The sequence below is a fragment of the Rhea americana genome, unplaced genomic scaffold, assembly GCF_003343005.1.
Source record: "Rhea americana isolate MKP2758 unplaced genomic scaffold, rheAme1 scaffold_64, whole genome shotgun sequence".
Lineage (NCBI taxonomy): Eukaryota > Metazoa > Chordata > Aves > Rheiformes > Rheidae > Rhea > Rhea americana.
The window spans coordinates 794,303-815,922 of record NW_028186801.1 but is presented as its reverse complement, the minus strand read 5'-3'; the positions used below and the strand labels follow the sequence as shown (position 1 = coordinate 815,922).

Genomic DNA, 21,620 nt, shown 5'->3' with positions numbered 1-21,620 from the left:
ACAGGCCCAAAATTGCACTTCAGAGACTGCTCAGAAGCTGCATTGGCTTAACAGAGTGAAGCACCTTGCAAGGCAGGTTTGCCTAAAGGGCAGGTGGTAGTGAACACCTGCCTGCTAACAAAAAGTTAGAGCTGGCAAAAAAGTCAATGTGCCAGCAAGAAACATTTATTATTCATTGGCAGTAATTGTTTTCTATTTTTAAAAAATTCAGAATTTATTTAATTTTTCCTCTTATTTTATTGGGTCATTAGAAAGTTAATAGGACAGGTCAGCAAAGGCAATTCTGCTTATGCTGAAAGGGAGGGCAAAATGCAGAGCTGTCCATGGAAGTCTTCAAAGTACAAGGTGGCAGGCTACTGCTTTGAGCACTCACCTGAGGGAGAACAGGATGCTTCTTTCACCAAGGGTTGTTTCTATTTCCTACTTACAACGGTAAGATGAAATACAGAAAGGATCTTGAATGGCAAGGCTGGAACACATTTTTTTTTTCTCTCTGAAAAGAAAATCTCTAGAAGAGATCTCTAATCTCTAGCCAGCAGAGTTATTTGTTTGTGTTTTCAGTTGGTCCCTTTCTTCTTCATGCTCTGCTTCCTGCTCACAGCTTCCCAATTCTTGAATCATTTTCTGCATAGTGACATGGCTTCAACAAGAGCACCCCCTTCCTAATACCTTGCAGGAGCTTTTAGTCCCAGGGGGTGATTGTGTGGGAGGCAAAAGATACGGGTTTTATTAAATTGAAAGGCAGTGGTGCTTGAAGTAAGGTAAACAGTCCCTATCTGTCATTTCTAGTCCGTTATCCAAGAGAGAGGGGCATCATCTTCTCTGGCACATATTTTAAAGGAAACTGAGGACAGTGAGTGAAGAGTTGCAGATGTGGAGAGCAGTTCATGGAGGTGGAGAGTGGAAGGTGCCCTCGTTACAGCCAGTCCTGAGGACCATGAGAGCAGAACTCACAGGGGAAAAGCACTAACTGTTTTGTGGTGCAAGAGAGAGGGTTTTGGCCCTGAAGTTAAAAAAAAAAAAAAAAAAAAAAAAGCACCTTTGCCCAGCTCTTTCAATATTCTCAGAGCTAACTGTAGCAGTTGTACTTACATATCAGATGGGGTTATAGTTGGAAAGACAAAGAAAAAGAAGAAGGTAAGGCAATTGCTGGACTACCACTTCAATATAGCCCTTTCAAGACCTTTCTACTATTCAGGTATAGGCCCCTTGCTATTCGAGATATGAGATGGAGTCTAACAGATTATTTGATTTGCATTCAGTTATGAAACATTTGTCTGTGCCTGGAGTCAGTGATGACAAGCCCTAAAAATACTGCCGTTCAGTTTGCATGTACATCTAGCACTAGAAGTATTTTCCAGCTTTCAGTCTCATATCCGCTGGTCTTTCTACTCTGTGCCCTAAAGTTCACATCATATTACTATGATCTATAGTTAAGAAGCATAAAATCTGCATTTTCTKTGTAGAAGTAAAGTTACAGTTATCATAGTTTGGATACCAATTTGAAGCAAGAGGCCAGTGCTTACTGAAGGGGGTCCACGTGAGCGAATCTATAAACCTGCCTTGCTCATTAAAGGACTGGAGTGTTTGTTTCTTAATACGGTGGATCTTTATATATGCAAGTCCTGGTCMTTTGTAAATGGCTTTGCAATATAACAGAAGATGATACATATAAATGTAAGATCATTACGCATCTTAATTGTCATTCATTATCTAAACCTCCTTATTCTCCAAATGTGATAGAAAGTTCACCTAAGAGTATTTTAGTATTAAACATAAAAATGTGCTAGATTTGTATTAACAATTCTTTGGTTTGAAGTGGTGCATTCATCTATTACTAGATTTATTTTCCTTTTTCTTGAGGTTGCTGTTTTAATACTGAACTAATTAGGATTTTTCATTGTCTTTGTGGGTAAATAGGAGATGGGGGAGTTTTGAGTCATGAATCATTGGTGTTACTTTGTAGGTGTTTTCATTGATATTGTTTGCAGTCCTGTAGAAGTGTGCAGCAGAAAGCAAAGAGTGGGCTAGGTGTTGGAGGGAGTTGTATGGGTGCAGACAGAACATTGCACRTGAAGGACTATCACCAGGTCATAGGACCTCCCTTCTTAAGACACCACCTCTTCGCATGTGATAGACACCCAGAGGTATCAATAAAAGTGTTTAGGCAGATCTCCCCTTTTAGAAATAAAAGGAAGGGTATTTGGAAAATGTTTAGTAGGAAGCTAGAACCTTCTTCTTCCTATCATATGTACTTTGCTCATCTGGTTGTGTTGCAAGAGCAACATTAGATGAGGCTTTTGGTAAGAAAAGCRGAAGAATATAATGTTGAATTTCACTTGGGAGGAGATTGCCTTCTGTTGTCAAAAACTATGATAAAATTATTATTTTCCCTTTGTTATTTAAGATTACTGACTGGTAGAATTTACTTCATACATAATATTTATCATGCAGGATGACTGTTAATTTAGTACGATTATCATGAGAATAGACAGGAATTTTTGGGGGGCATTGCTTTCAATAGTAATTAGAGGGAAATAAGTCCTGAAAAAGAAGTGCTGGAAAAGAGGGTTTTTTTGATCCTTGGGCCAAATTCTCTAATACCTAATCAATCTGTGGAAAGAACATCTCTGTCCATGTTATAAATCCTTAAAATAAGTTTTGATGGGAAGTCTGGAGAAGTTTCCCTGTAGAGTCCCCTGAGCCAGGTGCTGAGGAGCATCGTTACTGCCTCTGGGAGGCGGGTGCCCTCTCCAGCCAGCCACAGTCTGCTTGATGCCAAGGGTGGCCTTTTGCTTCAGAGCAGGAAGTAGATCAACAAAGTAAGGATGTTTTTATTAAAAAAAWTAATGATTTCTAGTCAGGTCTAAATCCGTAGATTTTTTTTTCCTGTTCTTATATATTGCAGTGATCTTCGGTGAGCCACAAAAGAAGGCTGTGCAAATTCAGTTCATTTTTCCTTTTCCAGGAGTCTTAACTTATCCCACTACRAATTTGTTTATTAAAGTGAATGTAGGACTAGTCATGAAACTTATCCTAGTAGTGACAAGACATGCATGAGACAGGAGAYATATGCAAGTTTGGAGTAAATGGTGTCTCAGCCAGGGCAGTGGAAAGGCACCTGTAGTATGGAGGGAGATCATTGCTGTCCCATTTACCCAGAAAAGCAGACCTACGTCTTTCGTCTGCCCACTTCCTCCTTCGGACAGGCATGAATGCTCCTACCCAGATAACCTGTTTCTTCCAAAGAAGATGTCTTCGGGCAGGACCTGTTATAAGCACCCATGGTTCTCACGCTTTGGGTGGGCTTGGATAATGTAAAAGTGTGTGCGCTTATAGGAGAAATAGGAAACTGCGTGTGTTTCACCTTGTTCATTCGTGTCAGAGCAATCCTGACACCGAACCAGCAGCTAGATGTGCACCGGGAGCTGAGAGGTCACCTGGACGAGCCCTAGCTTCGTTGGGCGCCTGATGCCCACTGGGGGAGCAGGTTTGGGGCACTTTTGAAGCACATCTTGCAGTTTAGTTTCATCCAAAGGGGAACTTGCTCCTGAGCTCTGAGAGCTTGCTGCCAGGCATCAGACATGCACTCTTATCTGCACTAAAATGCTAAAACAGTTTAACCCATAAAGATGAATTTCTAGGTTTAGCACTTATGCCAAGCAGGGAATCTAGGTCTTCCCCACTGAGATACTGGCTAGAGTCAGTGCTTTTTACAAAAGCTGGATTGAATAATGGACCCTATTTTTCATAGAACTGCTACTAAAAGATTGTTGAAAAGTAGTTCGAAGTTGCAATGTAAGATGTACAAGCAAATACATGGCACATTTATAAAAAAAAGGCTCAAGACTGGCTGTTTTAGAGGTTCTCATTGTGTGGCACTTAGTACTGTCTCCTGTTAATTCAGGAAGCTCAAGGCCAATATTAATATCTGTGGAGTATTTGCTGCCTTACCAGATATCCCTTTGCAGTAATACAAGTCTGTAGGGAACCAGCTGTCTGGCTGGTTACTCTGCAGCAGCAGCATGAATATCTGGCTCCTTCCTGTGGTGCTTTATTGCTATTGCACAAAATTTAAGAGTATCTGCAATAAGCCCAATAGACATAGCAATATAGTTAAAGTCTAAAGCAAATCAGTGTCATTCTCTGGATGAACAGGTAATTTCATTCTATGAAGAGTAGTTGTTTTTTTATAATTGGGCAATGTTCACATCACTTAGCAAAGCCACACAGACACACACACACAGAGTTCTTTGCTGTTACTTTTCATCTGGCACAGATACATGAAAAGTCTTGCCCTTGATGCTATTGRTAAAGGCTGGCCTCAAGCACATGTTAAATTAATTCTGAGTTGGGATTTGGTAAGACATGAGAAAAGAGAAAACAGTAAGTCAGTACAAATGTTATTTGGATGATCAGATCACAAGCTGCACGTGAAACTTGGAAATATAAAAGGGCCCCAGAAAAGTTGGATAAGTCATCTAAAGATTGCCAGTGATTGTTGAACAACATATTGTTTCCATTCAATTTCTTAGCTGGCATTAGTGAACTTTTATTTAATTCRATTGTATTTTTATCTGAAAATTACTGAATAGTGTTGATAGATACATGCTGCTATTTACAAAATAGAATTGTGCTGTGGGGATTCTGACATCTCATTTAATTTGTATGTATCACTTGAGATGGTTTCTATTCCTTGACTTGTAATTGTTCTCATTTGCWCAGTGGGATTCAGAAATGGGGTTTGTGGAATGTCATTTAATACTCATTTCATTTTGTTAAATGAAATGCATTGGCTTCCATCTTGCCTATAAATTAAATCATTCTAGTTTCATTGTCTGGCCATATATTTTTAGTTGTGTAAATATTTTTCCTTGCCATGTCATTTGCTTTATGTTACAAAGTGCTTTTTTTCCACCCCTTCATCTTGTAGCAAACAGGAGTTGGAAAGTGTGTTTTCTGTGGTAAATTAAATCCTCACATAAGCTGTGTATTCTGCCTTTTACAGCAGTCTGAAGGTGTATCCTTGTTTACTAAGCTAATGCTTTTCCATGTTGCAAGGATGACTGAGATTAATAAAAAGTATCTGAGGGTAATAATCTTCGGTAAGAAAATATTTAGAAGGTCAGGACCCACATCCTGGTTAAGTTTTCCTCGGTAAAGGAACAGTGGGAAGGATAAAAGCATCTCTTAGCAGTCTGTTTTCCTCGCCCTGCTGGGGTGCTAGTCCACATGTTGCYCAGCTTCTCTTTCGAAGCTCCAGGAGCTTCAGGGACTCTCCAGCATGGGTTTTCCTACCCAAAATTCATTAGCCCAGAACAGTGACRTCGACACGCAGTTGTGATCGTGCCTTCTCCCTTGGCCCGTGCCCCTCACTGGGGACTCTGGGACTGCTCAGTCGGCCCACTTGGGTATTCAACATGCAGTTTAGGCCATGTGCTGGAAAGTAGCCCAGGAAATAGATATACAGACTTYACAGCCCAATTTGTAGTGTACTGGAGAACCGTAGAAAAAAAGCCATCAACCTCTTCTCATACATGCATGATTTGAATGAGTGTCTACAGGAGAAAAGCTTGAAGTACCATCTATAGATCAGATTGTCTCTAAGGGCAGTATTTTATGCTGGATAAATATTTTACACTATTAAGTAACATAACCCTTTTATTAAGTATATGTACACACACACACACATATATATATACACATAAACATACACATACATACATGCATATATATATATATATATACACACATATATATACACACATATAAAACCAGTGCCATGTTTCCACTTTGACTGACTGTTAAAATTCTTGTGTTCCAGCTTTTTAATAGTTTTGCTTTCATTTATTTGTAAATTYGTGAATTATTTTAAAAGAAAAGCTTATTCCTTCATTTCTGCAACTCCTGTTTGCAACCAGATAAGGCAGGACTCCGAGGTCTTGCTGCTGTCAAGTGATTCCTTTCTGAAGGTGGAATTCTTCAAAGCCCCTGCTGCCCCAGAGATACCAGGGTGGCATCATGCGCAGAAGAGAGTACAAGTATGAGCACTAAGAGYTGGTGTTTCAATTCTTTTGTGCTAACTATTAATGAGGATACATATGTCTTCTAGAGAGCATTTTAAAGGACAGMCGATGAGAAGTGGATACTCTCTGTTGATTCTCAGATATCTAGGAAAGAAACTTTGTCAAATAGTGGACTGATTTCTGTGAACCAGCCTCCTAAATGCCATGGAAATTTTGTCACTAGGCCTTGGCATAACTCGTTTGGCTGCAACTGTTGTTTTCCCTAAGCAGCAGCATTGGCATGTCACTGAGTGACAGTGGAGTACACTAAGCATGGAAAGCTGTCTTCTCAGCAGCAACAGCTAGGAGACCATTTTCAGATCTGAAACTGTATATTCCATATCAAAAAAAAAAAAAAAAAAAAAAAGATGAATCCTGATTCTTGGAATATGCATTTTCCCACCATGCCTATTTAAAAAGTTGCCTGATAAATAAGTTTACAGAAGAAATGAACACAGCTCAGAATATCTGGGTTGTATTCCCAGCTCTGTTTTCTTTTGAGTGAGCCACACAAAAAAACAGAACAAAAAAATCAACCAAGAAACCCTTTATACTTCAATTTTGCCACATCTTACAGAAAATCTAAGGATACTTACATAATAAGGGTGATTTCATTTGTGTCTGGAAAGCATGTTGAGCTAATTTCATGGAGGATGCTAACGAAGTGTCATGCATTATTACTGCATTTTGGCTGACTATACTTGTGAAATCCATTTGACATTTCTCATTTGACATTGATTGCTGGTGGTAACATTTCTGTATTAGTTTCAAAGAGGATGCATTACAGTACTGCCTGATGCATAATTAAATGATTTATGATTAAAGCAGCTTGTAAGAAAGGCAGTAACCTGTGAGATCCTCCCTTTTTTCGCTTTGTGAAACAGATGTTTTGTGAAGCACGTCCTTTCATTACTGATCCTGCCAAGTAGCTCCTCCGTGTTCCTCATTGCAAAAGGTGAAGTATCGAGGTGAAGTCCATAACTGTGTGTGGTATCGAGATTGATTTCCTCTCCTCTCTAGAAGGTCAGTGTCACAAGTGGCTAAGGAATGCTAGGAGAAGCCGTTGTTAACAGGAGCGGGCTGTGCCCAAGCTCACGTTGCCCCGTCGAATTCTGCTTCACATTGCAACTGGTTAAGTCATCGCAGACGTTGGGACGCAGCTCGGACCACACGTGTACAGAATCACTCCTAGGCCGTTATCACGTTGTTGAGACTAGTCCTCTGTGTCACAGATAACAGAGGCTCTCGTGTATGTCGTTAGCTGTTGGAGCCTAATGCTGGAGCTGAGTGCWGCCCCGTAAGACGTGTCTGCAAAGAGCGGTGGTAGGAGAGGAAGCTTGGAGAGGAAATGAGTAAGTCAGCAGCCCATTCCAGCGGGTAGCTATAAGGCCGGGTTACTGGGGTGAGCAACAGCTCGGGGAGGAAGTGTCGCAACGGCTGACTTTCATGTGTGTGTTCTGCTCTGAAACAGCACTCACAGTAGAAAAARAAATCCAAGATAAGAATATTTTGGGAAAGCATAACTGGACAATTAGTGCAAGGCAAAATGGTTTATTGTTATTCAGAAAAGAAGGGGAGCATGCGCAGCTCCTCCACAAAGGTGCTCAGCACCCAACAGAGTGGGAGCACCAAGCAGGCTGCGGTGTGAAGTTACTGATCTTTATCTTCTGCTTCTGCAMGACTTTCCCATGCTTTGCAAACCAAATGCTCTCAGTGAACATGTACAGTGTGAAGGCTATCTCTGTGCGTCTGTCCTGAGTAATTCAAGATGAAATTTAAAAGGATTCTTAGTTACATTGGTATTTATAAACTGTGAAGGTTCTCTGTTTCACGTGATACTTGCATTGGAGAATTTCACTTAAAAAGAACCTAGTAGCGTGTGCGCATTCTTATAATTTCATGTCTGAGTCTGCATGCTTCTCAGCTTTTGCAACTGACTTGTGAGCAGTTGGATCCTTGCWATAATGAGATGACTGAGGAGGGCATTCGAATGGGGAAGGGGGAAAAGGAAGCAAGCGGTGATCCCTACGGAAAGAGAGGAAATTAAATTGTACATTCCACTGCCAACTGGATATCGGCTTGCTCTATTGTCTGTATCAACARCTCTTCACCTTTTGATTTTGAAAACACTTTTGAAGGAAAAAAATTCCTCTGGGACCATTGTCTCATTCAGATAATTTTGTCCACCATTGCGTGACTATCAAAATACAGGTCATCAAGTAAAGTTTCCGGCCACAATGACAAAGTGAATTGTTGACCTTTGTTTACACAGCATCCATATCTCTGACAATTAATTTTCAGCGCTGATGTTTACATTCTTTGTAATTATCAGTTTTAAATTCATGAAAAAAAGAAAATTAGGAAGGAGGGTGGTGGGTGAAGCCATTCCTCGAGTATTAGATTCTTGCAAAGATACTTGCAAAACAGCTGCTAGAATGAAATTTCAGTGGCAGCTTACTGAGAGGATAGTTTGAATTGTAGTCAAAATTAGGATTGGTACACCAGATTATGTGTGGGTATGACACATGAAAACGGAAATGCTTGGTAAAGTATTTTTGTTCGTAATATGAAACTAACCCAAAATAAGATTAGGAGGTGTTAAATTCTGTGTGCCACAGTGGGTCAGTTTCATAGGAGGGCAGAAAATAGTCCAGCCTCTAGAAGTAGCCCAGAGAATATTTCTGAGACATTATTTTAGAGGAATGACTGAAGTTGAAATACTAGTAGCAGCAGATTCATGGTGCTGTGGGTGTGGTATGCATCTTTTATCATCATGAATTCATATTGTTCTAAAAATATGTAAATACAATCTTYGAAAACTTCACATTAGCATTCCTTATATATCTGTATCTATATTGGTTTTTTGCGAGCTGCAGCTAGGTTTAAAAAGTATTGCTATGAAGCTTTCATGCCTTCACCTGGAATCCTGAAAAAAGAATTTCAGTCAGTGAAAACAGAGGTGACTGAAGCAAACTTCTGGGTGCAACAGGGAAACTGAGGGCCCCGTCTAAGCGTAGCGCCCTTTGGATGTGGGAGAGCTGCGTCCACTTCCACAATTTCACGTTACTGAATTACTTAATTTCTAACGCTGTCAAGAAAACTGGCAAACCRGGCGCTGATTTAGCTGCAGGAGTGTGAGACGAAGTAGGATAAATCAAACAAGGTACAGTTGCCTTAGMAAAGAGGAAGAAAACTTTGGCCAAAGATCCCCAGTTAGCTTCCGCAGGGCCCCAGCACCTGAGCGTGGCTGAGCAGGGATGCTTCTGCGGGGTGGGAAGCGCACGTTGTCTTCTGGGGCGCACGCTGGGCTGGGGTGCAGCCGGCCTCTCCCCCTGCCTCCGCCACAGGTTTCCTTGGCGAGCTGAGCAAGCGGGTCATCGCTCCGGCCTCCGTTTTTCTGTTCACCGAAGGGGATAGTGACCCCTTCCTCCCAAGGGTCTGAAGGCTAAATAAAAGGATGTTTGGAAAGYGAGCTCACTCCGGTTTTACGGACGAGCTGCAGTTTCGGCATTTCCAGCCTGAGCAGAGGAAGGACCCGCGATGGTGGGTCTACCTCCTGGCAATGGTGTCGCACGCACGTGGCGATCCCCACGAGCAGCGCGCGGCGAGGGCGGCCCGGTCCTTCCCTCGTGGTGCGGGGAGGGAGGCCGCGGGCAGGGCACGTACGGGGAAAGCTCGGGGCAGCTCCTTCGGGGGCGCACGGTTGCTCCGCGAAGGCGTCGTTTCCTCCGCGTCTCGCTTGAAGTGAACCTGGTGCCTTCCGTACGCACCATACGTGCTACTGAATGCTCTCTTTGTGTATGTATATATACATATATATGTATATATGCACACACACATATATATGTGTGCGTGTGCCTGCACAAGTTGCCTTCTGAGCGGCTCTCCACCGCGCGCTCCCTCCCTCGCCACCCCCCTCTTGGGGTGGACGCACTTGAGCGGCACTTTTTAACCTTTTGCTGRTAAGTGCCATTTTTGCGCCGCCGGTCGCCGCAGTGCTTGGTGCAGCTCAGCCTTCCCCTCCACTCCCCCCYCACCACCACCACCCCTCACCTCCCCTTTGCACGGAGGCGCAGCGCGCGGCCCGCGCAGGGGCCGCAGCGAGCGCGGCGCTTTCCGGCCGCTCCGGCCCGCGGCGGCACCGCGCCGGCCGCGGAGCGGATGAGCTGCCCCTGCGCGGCGGGGAGTCGGCGGGATGGTCGCAGAAAGCGCGGCAGGAGCCGCGGTCACGCGCGGGCCCGCGGCTCGGCCGGGGCCGGCTCTTGGCGGGCCTCGGCGGCGCGGAGCCCGCGCTGGGGCGCGCCGCTAGGTAGAGCCGCGGTGGGAGGTGGAACTGTGGTAGACGTGACTGATTTATGGCAGGAGTTTCCTTTACAGTCATAAGGGGAATTTTGCTTGGTCACAGCAAGTTTGAACCCTCATGAAACAGACTGAATCATTTGAAGTTAAAATAAAACAGAAAATGGCAAGGGGAGGGGGGAAGGACATGGCTGTTAAAAAAAAAAAAAAGTTAAAATTGTTTCCTTTGGTGCTGACTTCTTAAATTGGAATGTGATCCAGAATAGTTCTCGTGTGTAAGCCAACATTTGTTTTAAGAATTTTTATTGTCTTCTTTCTCTCTTCCCTCTCTCCCCCTTGCCCTCCCCCTCCGCTCGGCAGATTTACACTGACTGGGCTAACCACTACCTAGCAAAATCTGGCCACAAGCGGCTGATCAAGGATTTGCAACAGGACATCGCAGACGGAGTTCTGCTAGCAGAAATCATCCAGATCATCGGTAAGACCAGTGCTTAGGGAAGCAGTGCGAGCTGCCTCCTTGCATGGGGGAATATGTAATTCAAGTTGAATGCATTTAACAATAAGATGAACCCTGAATAATACAATTTGACTGGGGCCATATGTCTCTGATATTTGTGTGGTTCATCCTTGTCTTAATTAAAAAATATGTTTATGCAAGCATGTTTGGAAGTGGCTGTTTAACCATACTTTAAATGGCCAGAACTGTATCTTACACACTTTGAATTGTCAGAAACGAATGCTCCATTAAACCATATGTCTCCCATGTGTGCATTTTGTTAGTTGGAGTGGCTCATACTTTCTGGGATGCCTTGAAACTGTATCCTGACCCTGCAAAGACAATTGTGGAAGATTTCATGTCAGCAGTTATTTTGCAGGGGCTGAAGAATTAGCAGCGACCTCCTTCGCACTTCCCCCTTTGCAAGATTTGGCATGTGGAAGCAACTGCTGCTAACAAGAGTGTTGTTACTGTGCGACTGGGCTGTGCTTAGAAAGGAGCTCTGTGTCAACACAACCCCCTGCACTTTATTGCTTCATCTTTTCTGTTCTTTTTCTTTCTTTCTGGGGAAGATTGGAGGGGGGGGATAGGGAGGGCAGTTTTACCTCGTTGTTTGCTCCTGCTTTCTCACCTCACTCTTCTCCTTTAGCAAATGAAAAGGTTGAAGATATCAATGGCTGCCCCCGGAGCCAGTCTCAAATGGTAAGACTGATATATATTTTTAATCTGTGTTGGCACCTCTACACTTTCCTAAAATGCTTTTTAATAATGTTTTATCTAAACTCTGAATACCTTATCCCAGGTTTACCATAGACTTGTAACTCTCATATAGTTTCTCAGTACTTTTTTCCTCCCACATATGCTTAGTGTTTGTTTTTGTGCTAACTTTAGAGTCTTGGGGTAACCAGCAGCAAAACTTCGTGCGTGCTAATTAACCCACAGCTGCTTTAGCAGACCTGTTCTTCTCCTGATTATCCAGATAATTTCATTTAACTTCATTTTTAAGGACAGTAAATCCAAGATAAAAATTTTAAGTGGAGTCTTTGTGTCTGGAGAACAGACTTGATGAACAGAACTTGCCAAATTTTCTGGATGTAAATAGCCTTTTGGATTGTCCACTGTAAAGTCCAGTTAGATGCAGTGGCTCCAAAAGTTTCAGAAGTAGCATTTTAGGCATATAGCTATCTGAGCAATAGCTGCCCTCTCTGAGCTATAGCTGCCAGCTACTTAGATATTTTAATACTCTCAGGCAAGTAGCGTTATGTGACTGTGATTCATATGCATGCTTATTAATCTTCTACTGTCTTTATGGTTAGTAAGCTACATTAATAAGACAGAACCTCATTAGAAGGCTGTATACTTGAAACTGGCAAGTATAAATCTGAGCCTCAGTAACATCACCATGCATTTATTGAATCATTTTCTGTTATGGTTGTGCTCACTGTGAGGACTTTGCCTGTCTGAGCACATCCAAGTAGTACGTGAATAAGGTGCACAGTTTTGTCACTGGCCAAGTTTTTGGAGTACAGTGATTTGGATGAGCTGCATAACAGTAAATAGATGAAGCTGGGCTTGAAGATGGAGCTTAGAAAAAAATTTGCATTTATACCGTGTATTTTTTAAAGAGGGAAGGCAGCTTTTTTCTTCAAAGCTGTGAAAAGTGAAAGGAAAGATACTGAGTACCAATTAAATGAAAAAATAGTTTTTTCTGTTCTTTTAAGAAAAAATGAGGTTTAGAATAAGTTTCTTTTCTGGCTCTTGGGCTCAGTACATGGTAAGACTGTGTGTGACTTCTTTAATAATAGTTATTATTTTAATTACTCATATTACAGCAACACCTAGTGGCTCCAGCTGAGAACTTTGGGAGTAATATTTCGCACACGCAGATCAAGAGATCAAGAAATAATCATTGACTTAGCAACCTGCTATTCCAGATAGACAAGTTAAGCAAGAAGAGGCAAAAGCACAGAAAAGTGATAGTTTCCCAAGGTTATGTAACTGCTTAGCGATCGTCTAGGATTGCTTAGGGACCAGCCACTCTTTGATGTCTTTCTAACTTAATTTCCATGAGAAAGGACTCGGCAGCAGACAGGATTATTCATTCTGGCTGTTTTGTGCTTCTCCAAAACAACAAAATTTGGGTATGCTTCCTGTCGATGGGTAAATCTTCATGTGGCATAGGGATTCTGGATTTCCTCTCTTCTCTCCACTGCAGTTATGGGGCAGCCTGGGCAACGCACTGCTGTGCTGCAGCAGGACCCATGCCAATCTCTTTGTGTCCTTCTACTCCTCTTCCTCCTGCAAACACTTCTCTTAGCTCAGCCAGACCYGAGAAGATGTCTGAGATGCTCCAGTTCTCGGACGTGGACGTGGTGCCTTGAACTTTCCCATAYATCGGCAAACATTGGTGTTTGGACAGTGCAAAGGAGTGAGGCTTAGCCACTTTACCTTGATGGAAACAAAATACACTTTTTCATCATTCTTTGATTCAGTCTCTTTACTGTATTGTTTTATCTCTAAGTCTGATCAGATTATTTCCCTCCCTTTTGACATACCAATTTTATMCTGATTTTTTCGACTGAGCTAGGAAATCTAAAATGTACTGAATTCAGTTGTTCAACCTTGCCAGGTTTCCTTTTAAATCATCCCAGAGACCCCAGGTATGACTCTGCTTTCCGTTTGTCTCCTTTGRCTTGTGCACTCGTGTGGCCAAGGTGAAAGTACCATCCTACCACATTTTCAGCTAGTCTCCTTGAGCAATGCTTGGTTTTGTTAGACCACTTGGTAGACCAGTTCTCTCTTTCTGCCTGTAGCAGTGGACTCCTGGGTATTTGTAATATGCCAAAAAAGATGTAACAGTGGTTGAAGCTGTTTTACTTTTCTAGAAAATATAAAATAATAACAGATTTAAGGTATTTGACAGGTTTTTGTCGTAACAAAATTGGTTATTATTGTAATAATAACCAATGTGTTGGTGTTTTGGTGATCCTTACTCTCATCACTTGTAATTAAGGAGAAGAGKTTTTTGTATGCACCTGCTATTTGATACTGTATACCTGGGCCAATATGCGACAATATGCCTCATCATCAGCCATCTCATCAGCAATAATCATCGTATTTCTACACTATACATATTAATACATCTAGATTTCTTTTTTGACTGATAGCTAACATCCTATGTAGGAGTCTCTTTAATACAACCAAAATAACTGGAGAATTAATGAGAATAGCCCTAGAAAGATCTTCAAAATACAATCCACCCCATTTTTTGCCTCATTCTGTTATCAGCACTAGGAATTCCTGACCCAAAAACAGAGTTCATCCTGTCAGTCTGCTCTTTTGGATCCAGCAAGTATTTAGTATTTTGCGGTTCAGATCTTCCCTTAACAATTCTAGCAATGGCAGACAAAGTAAAGTTGCTTACTTGAAATCTTTTAAAATCAAGGGGAGATTAAAGCATTTCCCATTCTTCTCATAGACAAGCCTTCTGCTTTGAAACATTTTCSATGTCAGACAAAAGATGCAGTTTGTTAAATCCAAAGCCTTTTTTCTCTCTTCCTTTAACATAAATTAGTTTCTGTGTAACAAAAAACCACATCCTGAGTAACTAACTATCTGTGTTCCAACCTTTTAACATCATTTTGCGTTTATAATCCAAGATTCAGGGTAGAAATGATATGCCATGATTAATTCAGTGCCTTCATTTTAACCTTTTTATTTTATAAACCTCAAGAATTCCCACCGCTGTTTTCTTTCACATATGTTTTGGTGATCCTTACTCTCATAACTTGTAATTAAGGAGAAGAGTTTTTTGTATACACCTGCTATTTGATACTTTCCCCAGAAAGTGGTATCAGAGAATTCTTGATAGCTTGAGAGAAGTTAGAGAACACTGACATAYGTTGTTTGCTGCTGGGAATACTTGATATCCTCTGTAGGTGATATCAATTCATAGTTAATCACTACCAGTATTTCCAAGTTCTGTTCCATACACCATTTGGTTTTCTTCTGGTCATTGGCTTCATCATATTCAAGTGATTTTTAAGGCATCTCAATTCAGCCATTATTGTAATTCCTAAAACATTTTATTTTAAAAATGCTTTAAATGCTTCTCTCTCAGTTTTCTTTTAGGTAGGTCTCTTGCAATGATGTCTTGCACTTCATGGTCATATTGGCAACGATACAGAAGAAACTTGTAGACAAGTTGAACTGGTTCCACAGGTCTTAGTTCATAAAAATTAAAACCTATAAACCCCGGCAGCATCCAGTTTCTGCATTGTTAGCTTTACCAGGATCCTCCTGGCTGTCATTACACTTGTTCGTATGATTTCGCACATAGAATTTGAGAACCTGAGATTTACTGGGGAATAAATTATTTCGTATTCAAATTTCAGAAACTTTAGCTAAATGAAACTTTCAAGAGAATAGGAGAGATTTACTTATCTCCTGGGTAAATCTACTGTGGTAAAAAGATTTTGGCATTTCCTATGATTAGTTTTAGTAAAGATAACAAGGATTTAAAGCTTCATGTATTACAATATACATTGTCTGTCTACAATATCTTACAGAATCTTTTCCTTGCATCACTCTTCTTCTTTTCCTCACAGATATCCCTTTCAAGTAGAAATAAGGCATTTAAGCTTTCTTTTCATCATCTCTTTCAAGCTCTTCAGTGGGAAAAATACCGCATTCATTTCTATCTTTTCCTTGTATCAATTATTCCGTAATTCTATCAATTAAGGAAGTTTAGAATTGTTTTTATTTTAAAAGATAATATTTTCTCAAGGATTTACCTTTTGATACAACTAGAAGTTAATGCTCTTCTGCTTACATAGAAGTTGTTCTGCTGTAAGTCTTGTCATCACTAGAAAAAGCAGGTCATAAACTGGGTAGATAATATGTTAGAAAGCTTTTCTATAGTGGTCCAAGGAAAAAGAATTTAGAATCTTTTTCTTTATTTCTGAACATACTGAAAAAGTACTGGAAGACCTCCTATGTTTTGTCTCTTGATAGATCATACCGAACATTTAGTAAGAGTACAAAGGATCAAATTTAATGCATCCTAGGGATACCAGAGAAAATGCAAGAGAATCCCTTAAGTCTTGGACTGAAAATCTTTTTATGGAGACATTTGCAGAATTGTCACTTGAGAATTTTACAGAACTAATGTTTCTATCCTCTCCTCATTCAGCCTATGGTGCCTTCAGCTGCATAAATAATTAAATAAAGAGGGGGGAAGAAAGAGTGTATTGTTTTTGTATTGATGTTTCTTTAAGAAATTGATGCTGCATTATTAGCTGTTTTTTCTTCCTTAGGGCTGGCTCTTGCTGCTTCTCATGAGACTTGTCTATACCAGTGCACAAAAGCATCCTTGTATGTAGTTGGTGGTAGGGTTCCTTTTGTATTTAATAAAGAGCTGGAGGGACCATTCTTATTAAAAGCTCCTAATGTATTTGGTAAAGACTATTTTTCATTCTGTCAGTCGTCTTTGGCACAATTTTCTACCAGTTTATATAGCTATGCTTCAAAGGTAATTTTTATAGTTTAGGGTACAGGCATGCTGCAGTCCAACAGAGGGAGCTGAATTCAATAAAAATACAGGTCTTGCTTACCACATCCTGGAAGTCAGTGACTTGAAAAAGGTGTTAGAGTTGTAGCTCATTGCCAGATGACTATGAGCTCTCGGTAAAAAGCTGCAGTTAGCAAAGCTGACACCATCTTTGAGAGGGTAAGTAGGAATGTATCTGATAAAATTATAAAGTTAATACGACTATATACAGCACTAATGAGACCATTTCTACGACACTGTACTTCATTTTGTTAATAAAACCATTAAAAAGACATTAATAAATTAGAAATGTTTCAGAAAAGCGCTATAAGTRTGCCAGGCTTTTTGATTTATTTGACAAGACTGAAGAAAAATTGTGTAGCTTACCAAAAAGAAAGTGAAGTAAGTGAATCATTTCCTGCTTAAGCAGAGAACATTTTTGTGATGCAGAGAACAATCTAGTTCAAGAAGTGTTGTACTGTGTGAAGTCTGAAGCTAAAATAAGGCAAGGAGACCATATCTATACTGGTAGACATTGCCTCATAACGTATTGGGTAGACGTGCTTCTTAGTGTTTTCCTACAGTCCCACAAAAAAGCCCTTTGTGGCTTGTTTTCTGCTTATATGCCATATATATGCTCTTGCACCGCATCCTTCAGTATCCGGGAATGTCAGTATGCAAGGAAGAGAATATTTGCATTAGCATGCTGTCTGTAAAAAAAAATATTTGTAAAGAACAGGATAATTTAGTATAAAACAAGTATGGTAAGTTCTAGCAAAGCCCATACCATTTTTTAATGAAAATATATGGGTTTTTTTAATATGAGGTTGGAAGCCTGAAAATATCATTCCTATTTTCATTTTCAAGTGGGCCTGCATGCRAGCTCTTTCTGTCTGCAGTACTGAACTGCATAAGAATCTTCTGGCTTTGCTAGTGCAAATGTAGCCTTAATTTTGATGGCCTTAAGAATGTTAATGTTAAGAGCATTAAAATTTGCTTTTAAAAGTGTTTTGAGGAGTTTTGACTAAGAATACAAAAGGTCTGATCTGTAAATATCCTAGTGAGATTACTTATAAAGATTCCAGGTATGTTTTCCATGCTTTGGAGCAGCTCTAAGTCAGTCCTTCAGGACAGGAGTGTTACACTTTGAAACAGTTAACACACCAGAAGTAGGCTATATGTAGGAATATGGTCTCTTAAAACAGCTGTCACTGAAAATTCAGTCTGTGTTTTGAAAACCAATCCTAGTTCCTTCTTTCTGCAGGCTAGTTTCTTCTCACAGTGACACCTGCGCAACCTCCTTGTGTTTAAATTCTTCCACCACTGMCTGTCACTCCATGGTTATCAGTAGTTTTTCACAGATTTCAGAACTGGCTGCTGTTAGAGTTTAGCAAAAATAAAAGAGAGTGGGGGAATATAGCTTCATCAACTGTGCGGGTTTGCTGTGCCAATAGAAATGGAACAGAAGATGCTCTTGTTGCTCTCTTTCCAAGCAGCATCATGGCAAACTTTGTTTTCAGAAGTGATTCAAGTGAATAATCTGAAGTGCATTGCTTGGAGAGTATATGCTTCCATGTAATTCTTTCTAAAAGAAGAAAAGTATTTCACTCTAAAAAGGAAAAGGACCATTGGGCTTGTAAAGTTTACRGTCAGTTTTTGAAGCAGGTTGAAATAGCTGCTGTGTAGGATGGAGCTACAGATAAGTGATCTATCGTAAGCTATTTTTTGGAGATCTCCATAAACACCATTAGCAACTCATAAAGAAAGGAAAGCAAGGAATAACTGGTCAGTGTTTGCGAGAAGAGAGGTTATGATTCGCATCTCCCAAGGATCTGTGCTGGTAACTGACTCATTCATTCTGTTCAGAAACAGTCTGGGAAGAGATGAATGGTAAAATCACAAAGTTTGCAAGTAGTTATTTGGGATAATGAAATCTAAAGCTGACAGTGAAGCTGGAGAAAGATCATTAAATTCTGAAWAAAAAGTGCATTGAACTCCTTTTACCCTTTACAAAGTAACAGGTATGTACCGAGTTTCTTTGATGATGAGCCAGTCTCTCTTGTTGGGAAGACGTAGTTTGCATGAGAGATGRGACAAGCCCTGAGACAACAGTTTTAGTCAGTACAAAAATGTTTAAAAATCTAAACAGAAGGCATAGCTTCTCACAGTATGAGCAGGGCAGAGTTAGACACTCATTTCCTTATCATCTGTAGTAGGCAAGAGGGGAGCTGGGRTTTGATTATGGAGTAGCCTTTTAAAGGTGGAAAATTGACATACATTTAGAAAAGGACAACAACCTCATAGCAAGATGTCTAGGAGAGYAGTTTCAGCAGAGGCAGAGAAAAAATGTTAGTAATTAAAATCTGAGATCCTGTGAGAATTTTTGCTGTATTTATAGATAGGAATGCTCACATCTTAGCTGTATTATGAAGAAAGAATCTGTAAGATACAGTTATAGCTTGTGTGTGGCTATCTTAGGGAGAGACGTCTTGAAGACTGTGCCCAGGAGTTAGATGAAGGACAGCACGGAAAGGATCGGAGGCAGATTAAGAGTTTTGCTTTCATTAACAACTAGTCAGAAAGAAGATTTGAATTTGAGTAAGAGTATTCAGATCTGGAGTAAAGAAAGAGATGAGATTCTCTTTCTAATGACCACATACTTGAATTTGTGATATTATGAATTTGCCCGTGTTGTGAATATTCATATTTAYTGTTATTTGTCAGAGAAATTTTCAATGTATCACAGCAAAAATAGCATCTAAAAGCCCTGCACATGGCRTATGTGCAACCATAAAAACACAGATACACATAATTCTTCTCCATTCTGGCAACTTCCTCATAACACAGATGAAAATCTGTATCTTTTTGTCTTTTGTCTTTTTGTGTATACTTAGCACTTCTGGTATCATCTTAAAATTCCCCTCTGCTCTGCAAGGCTTCTGAAATTTCATTTTAGGATTCCTCTCTTACAAAAYGGCTGTAAGACTGTATAATTTCATAGTTTTTTAAATTCTAATGGGATTCAGGAGATGAACTACTGAAAAYGTTGATCATCTCTGAGGACTATTCCGTCATATCCACATTTTAAGGTAAAAACAGCTCCAAAGGATTTTGAAAACCCTGGATGTGAGGATTCCCAGTCTTATTTCCACCTACAGTGAGAGTGACAGCCATAGCTCTAGGGYTATCTGTTGCCTAAATGCACAAGTTCTTTAGAACCTGGAAGCATATAGTAGCAAACTGCCCCAAAGATTCACACCAGGACTGATCATTCTCCCTGTATCTTTAGCAAAGACAAAGAAATCGACTGTAGATGAGAAGAGTGGCCACATGTGAGCTGRTTCCATGGCTAGACCCTCTGAAACTAGGAAGCATAACTGTTTTGGTCTCCATACCATGTGAACCTTCAGACTTCTTTTGCCTGGTAAAACTCACTGGAGCCATCAGACAGTCATGCCAGTGCTGGCTACAGTGTTTACAACATATATGCACCCGGTTAAACATATGAAGCCATGCAGCTTATCACTTCATCTTGATATATTTGGTGGACTTGACCATTTTCCTTTGGTTCCAGCTGCATCTRCAAGGACTCTTGGATTGACCCCAAGTCTGTCTTCACAGCACTTTATCTTCTTTCTTCTGTTTAGTGGAGAATGACCTGGAGTTTTCAGTTTCCTCTGTTTGTTTTCCATAATGTCTTTACCCTCCCCACTTTCATCTGCCAAATGATCTATAAAGGACTTGGCCACACTTGTGGTCAGCAGTCTTCTTTGTGTTACAGTGGGAATTTATCTCCTCATMAGGTAAAGCAAAAGCCCCTTTTCATATTAGAGACCTGCTACCTCTCAGAGCAAACTTAATTAAAGATGCCTTAATTAAAGATCCATACTTGGATTTCTGTTCCCAKTGATGAAGGCAAAGTCTGGACAAGGAAAAGGATCAAAGGGCTTCCGGATTGAAGCAAGCAAGATCGACACAACTCTGTTGTGAAGAGGTCTGAATAGAAGTTCTTCTGTGCAAGGAACAATACTCCTCAGCTTGTTACATTTCAGATTTCCTATTTTCTGGTGGTAGCATCAAGTAGGTCCATACAATTCTTGACTGGCGATGCTTTCTGAGATTCCTCATTAGATCATTTGCATTAACTTGTATCTTCATTGGATTCCCAGGGGAGTGTGCAAGACTCTCAAACCTCTCCGGCCATACTCCTATCACCCATAAGCATGCCTTGGCTGTCCTTCCAAAGATGTTTTCTTGGACAATTCTCTCATTTCTTAGATAGGTTCAGACTGTGAACCTTGCCTTTGAGGAGAGGTGTGATGCTGAAAGTAATGAGGAATGAGAATCAGGCCTTCCACCTATGTGTTGTTGTTGCCATCTAGAAATAATGGGGGCAGTGTCAGGAACAACYTCTGTATCAACAAATAAGGCAGTATGAGATCTTCTCCCAAGTGTAGGGAGGTGGCCTTCCATGTGCAGRGAATGGACTGTTAAATGAGTGCACTGAACATCAGGTTATGCCTGGCTGGTTTTAATTTGCTCAGGGCTTTGACCATTCTGGAGTCTGAAGTAAGCCATTTCACACTCATGAGTCATCAGTGAGGCAGGACAAAATTACAGAAGTTGATCTTCAAGACTGGAGGTTTGATTCTCACCCTCTTTATTTTAGACATAAAACCCCCTTTTTATAAACTTAGGTATGCCTTACGCAAGGGCCCTGGCTTTTCTGTGCATTCCTGAATGCTACAGAATTAAAAAATTATCTGGCTAGCAGCATTGAATRTAGGTATAGCCACAGTGTAAATATGCAAATAGATAATGCAAATAGGAGAACAGTTGTAGGTAAGTAACCTCTCTTTCATCAGCATTGAAATTGAATTTCAGTTTATGTTTGAAGATGTAATTACCCTGAGATAAAGAACAGAGCAAAAATAAAAAYGAAAGGACCAAAAGTAGAACTTTGTGGTATCGCAAAATGAAAGTGGAATAATGGCCATCCATCTAAGGATATATTATAGAAATAATTGTAGTARGAATGGAGGGAATTAAGAAAGAAAAGAGGACAGAATTTCCATAAGGATATGGTCAGTTATGTTAAAGATGGTTGACATTCAAGGAGGAAGATGTTGGAGTTCTGGTTCCAAGTTTTGCTGRAAAGAGATTATTAATGACATTAACATAGCTGGTTTTAAGTAAGATGAGAGGCAAGTTC

General features: G+C 40.5%; 1 protein-coding gene across 6 annotated transcripts in view; it reads left to right on the top strand.

Annotated features, from left to right (window-relative positions):
- The window catches only part of LOC146586863 (neuron navigator 3), a 267,610-nt gene that overhangs the window by 65,641 nt on the left and 180,349 nt on the right, over nucleotides 1–21,620 (top strand). For all 6 annotated transcript variants that reach the window (XM_085320549.1, XM_085320552.1, XM_085320551.1 and 3 more), the window contains exons 2-3: nucleotides 10,725–10,842; nucleotides 11,510–11,562. In XM_085320549.1, coding sequence (XP_085176675.1) covers nucleotides 10,725–10,842; nucleotides 11,510–11,562 — 171 coding nt within the window. The remainder of the gene's footprint in view (nucleotides 1–10,724; nucleotides 10,843–11,509; nucleotides 11,563–21,620) is intronic.